General features: G+C 47.0%; 1 protein-coding gene across 4 annotated transcripts in view; it reads left to right on the top strand.

Moving 5' to 3' along the window:
• slit1a (slit homolog 1a (Drosophila)) overlaps positions 1 to 2,500 on the top strand; it is a 104,006-nt gene that overhangs the window by 77,164 nt on the left and 24,342 nt on the right. For all 4 annotated transcript variants that reach the window (XM_042065903.1, XM_042065905.1, XM_042065904.1 and 1 more), the window contains exon 14: positions 1,883 to 2,046. In XM_042065903.1, coding sequence (XP_041921837.1) covers positions 1,883 to 2,046 — 164 coding nt within the window. The remainder of the gene's footprint in view (positions 1 to 1,882; positions 2,047 to 2,500) is intronic.

The following is a 2,500-nucleotide window of genomic DNA, read 5'->3' as shown; positions in this document are numbered from 1 at the left end:
CAACACAAACAAACTCAGAAGTGCTCGCATGCACATGAACTTAGAGGCATAATTATTTGTATGGGGTACACACAAACAAAATACTCTCAGACTAACAGGTCACAGGCACTTATACTCTCTCTCTCTCTCTCTCTCTCTCTCACACACACACACACACACACACACACACACACACACACACACACACACACACACACACACACACACACACACACACCCAAACACACATAGACACATACGTATACATACAGTAGGCCTACATGCATACATACATACTAGCAAAAGGGGTCAGGCACACATACACACCCTCACATTCACAAACAAATGTACACACTGAACTGTCACCATAAAACATGTGACAACACACATTGTTTACACCTTTGTGTGCCCTAATAACATAGGAATGGAATGGAGATGTAAAGTGCAGCATAAATCTCTCAGGCTGGAAATTTCAGGCCTGCGGGTGGTCGAAGCCATCCATGCTTCACACACACACACACACACACACACACACACACACACACACACACACACACACACACACACCTCCCTATGCAACAGTAAACGTCAAGCCTGTAACACGAGAGACAATGCCACAGTGGTAGGAGCCCGCACACTTTGATTTATTTTTAGGTTGCAACCTTTTCTTCTTCTCTCTCTCCTTTACTTTTCTCTGTCTCTCTCACGCTCCCTCTCACATGGTCTTTCTCTTTGTCTCTGTCTCTCTCTCTCTGTCTCTCTCTCTCTCTTTGTGTCTCTCTTACCATTCCTCCACTGTGTACGTTACAGTGTTTCTTTTCTTCATCGGGGGTCAGAGGTCCTCTTCACCAAGGGCACATAATGTATCTCTGCTATGCCTCTCCTGGTGCCACTGTGACAGGCTGAACCCCACACAAACACGCATCCGCTATGGCAACCATGACATGGATTGCGACGTTTTTTCACCACTGTTGCACACACATGTGTGTGGTGCTGCCTCTTCAGGCTCTGAAAGCTTGTCCCCTGCTTCAACCAGACTCAAACACACCAAGCTACTAAATGAAAAGATTGTTTTGTTCTGATTTTTTGGCGGGGATTAGGAGGAAGGAAGATGTGTATGTGTACGTGGTGGGTGGGGTGTACAGAGATGGGGTGTTGAGTCCATCAGTTAAAGTGATATTTATTTTTACCCAGAATTCAAGGTAATGGGTAAAAATAGACTTAGACCTCACTGGCCAGGCTGTACCATGCTCTGGCATTAGCCTCAGACCTGGAATGACCGTAACCATGCATCCCTGCATAGCTTCCATGCCACTGTTAGTGAGGGGCCATTTAACCATCGGGCACAGAGGGACACTGGGAAGAGACTGGGTAGCAACAGGACAGGCATAGTTTACTGGACACATAGTTGGCACATGTTATAGAATTAGGCTGGTGTCCAGTATATGTTAGAAAAAAATGGAGTTGCAAGAGCACGTCTGTAGGGAAAAGAGGCCTTGTCAAACAAAAGGAAACTGCATCAACCAGAGGTTGCCGTAGGGAATTATTTCTGAACAGTGTCCCAGTTGGAACCAGCACACTGTTATTTAATGTGGCTGTGTGTGTGTGTGTGTGTGTGTGTGTGTGTGTGTGTGTGTGTGTGTGTGTGTGTGTGTGTGTGTGTTTATAAATCACAGTGACAATACATTCGAAGCAAGTGACTCAAGAGGGGGTGGGACCTCTTTATTACTACCAATAAAATATGCCACCTTGTCCACCTTGTATTATTTTATTTACACATAATGTTAGGTCCACCTAATACAGTTAAATGTCGTCTTGTAGAGGGATGTGCAGTATCTCCAATTACATCTGGTGTACATGAGCTCATTTTCTAAGGTAGGGTTTCTGCTTTGTCCCTTAACAGCCACCTTGCCCAGAACCCGTTCATCTGTGACTGTAATCTGAAGTGGCTGGCTGACTACCTGCGTGCCAACCCCATCGAGACCAGCGGTGCCCGCTGTGCCAGTCCTCGGCGCCTGGCCAACAAGCGCATTGGCCAGATCAAGAGCAAGAAGTTCCGTTGCTCCGGTGAGCCCAAGCAAGCCTGTGAACCTTCGTCCCTCCGTTTACAGTCTTCCTCCTCTCTTTCTCTCTCTCTCTCTCCATCTCCCTCCCTCTCTCCCTCTCTCTTTCGCCTTTACCTCATGTTTGCCTCCATCTTGCTGTCACATAAACTGTCTGCACTCATTCCTGGCTACACATAAGCTTCCGTTAGCGTCATACCATTTTGTGCCTGACTGGCACCACAGCATTGGTGAGGGGGGTGGAGGGGGTGCGCACCCTCTACCCCTCTCTGTTTGTGCTCTGGAGATGCCAGCAGTGCCACTTGACTTGCTGGAATAGCCACTGTGCCACCCAGTTGAAGTTTCCCATTTGAATGATTTGATTTTCATTATTTGGGTTGGCTGTTCCTCTCCCCCAGTTTGTTCCCATTTGCTTTCTTTTATTAGCACATTAACACGTTGTGTCTGGCTTCACATGA

This window comes from Alosa sapidissima, chromosome 16 (assembly GCF_018492685.1).
Source record: "Alosa sapidissima isolate fAloSap1 chromosome 16, fAloSap1.pri, whole genome shotgun sequence".
Lineage (NCBI taxonomy): Eukaryota > Metazoa > Chordata > Actinopteri > Clupeiformes > Clupeidae > Alosa > Alosa sapidissima.
The sequence above is the reverse complement of the archived record's forward strand: the minus strand, read 5'-3'. Positions and strand labels throughout refer to the sequence as shown.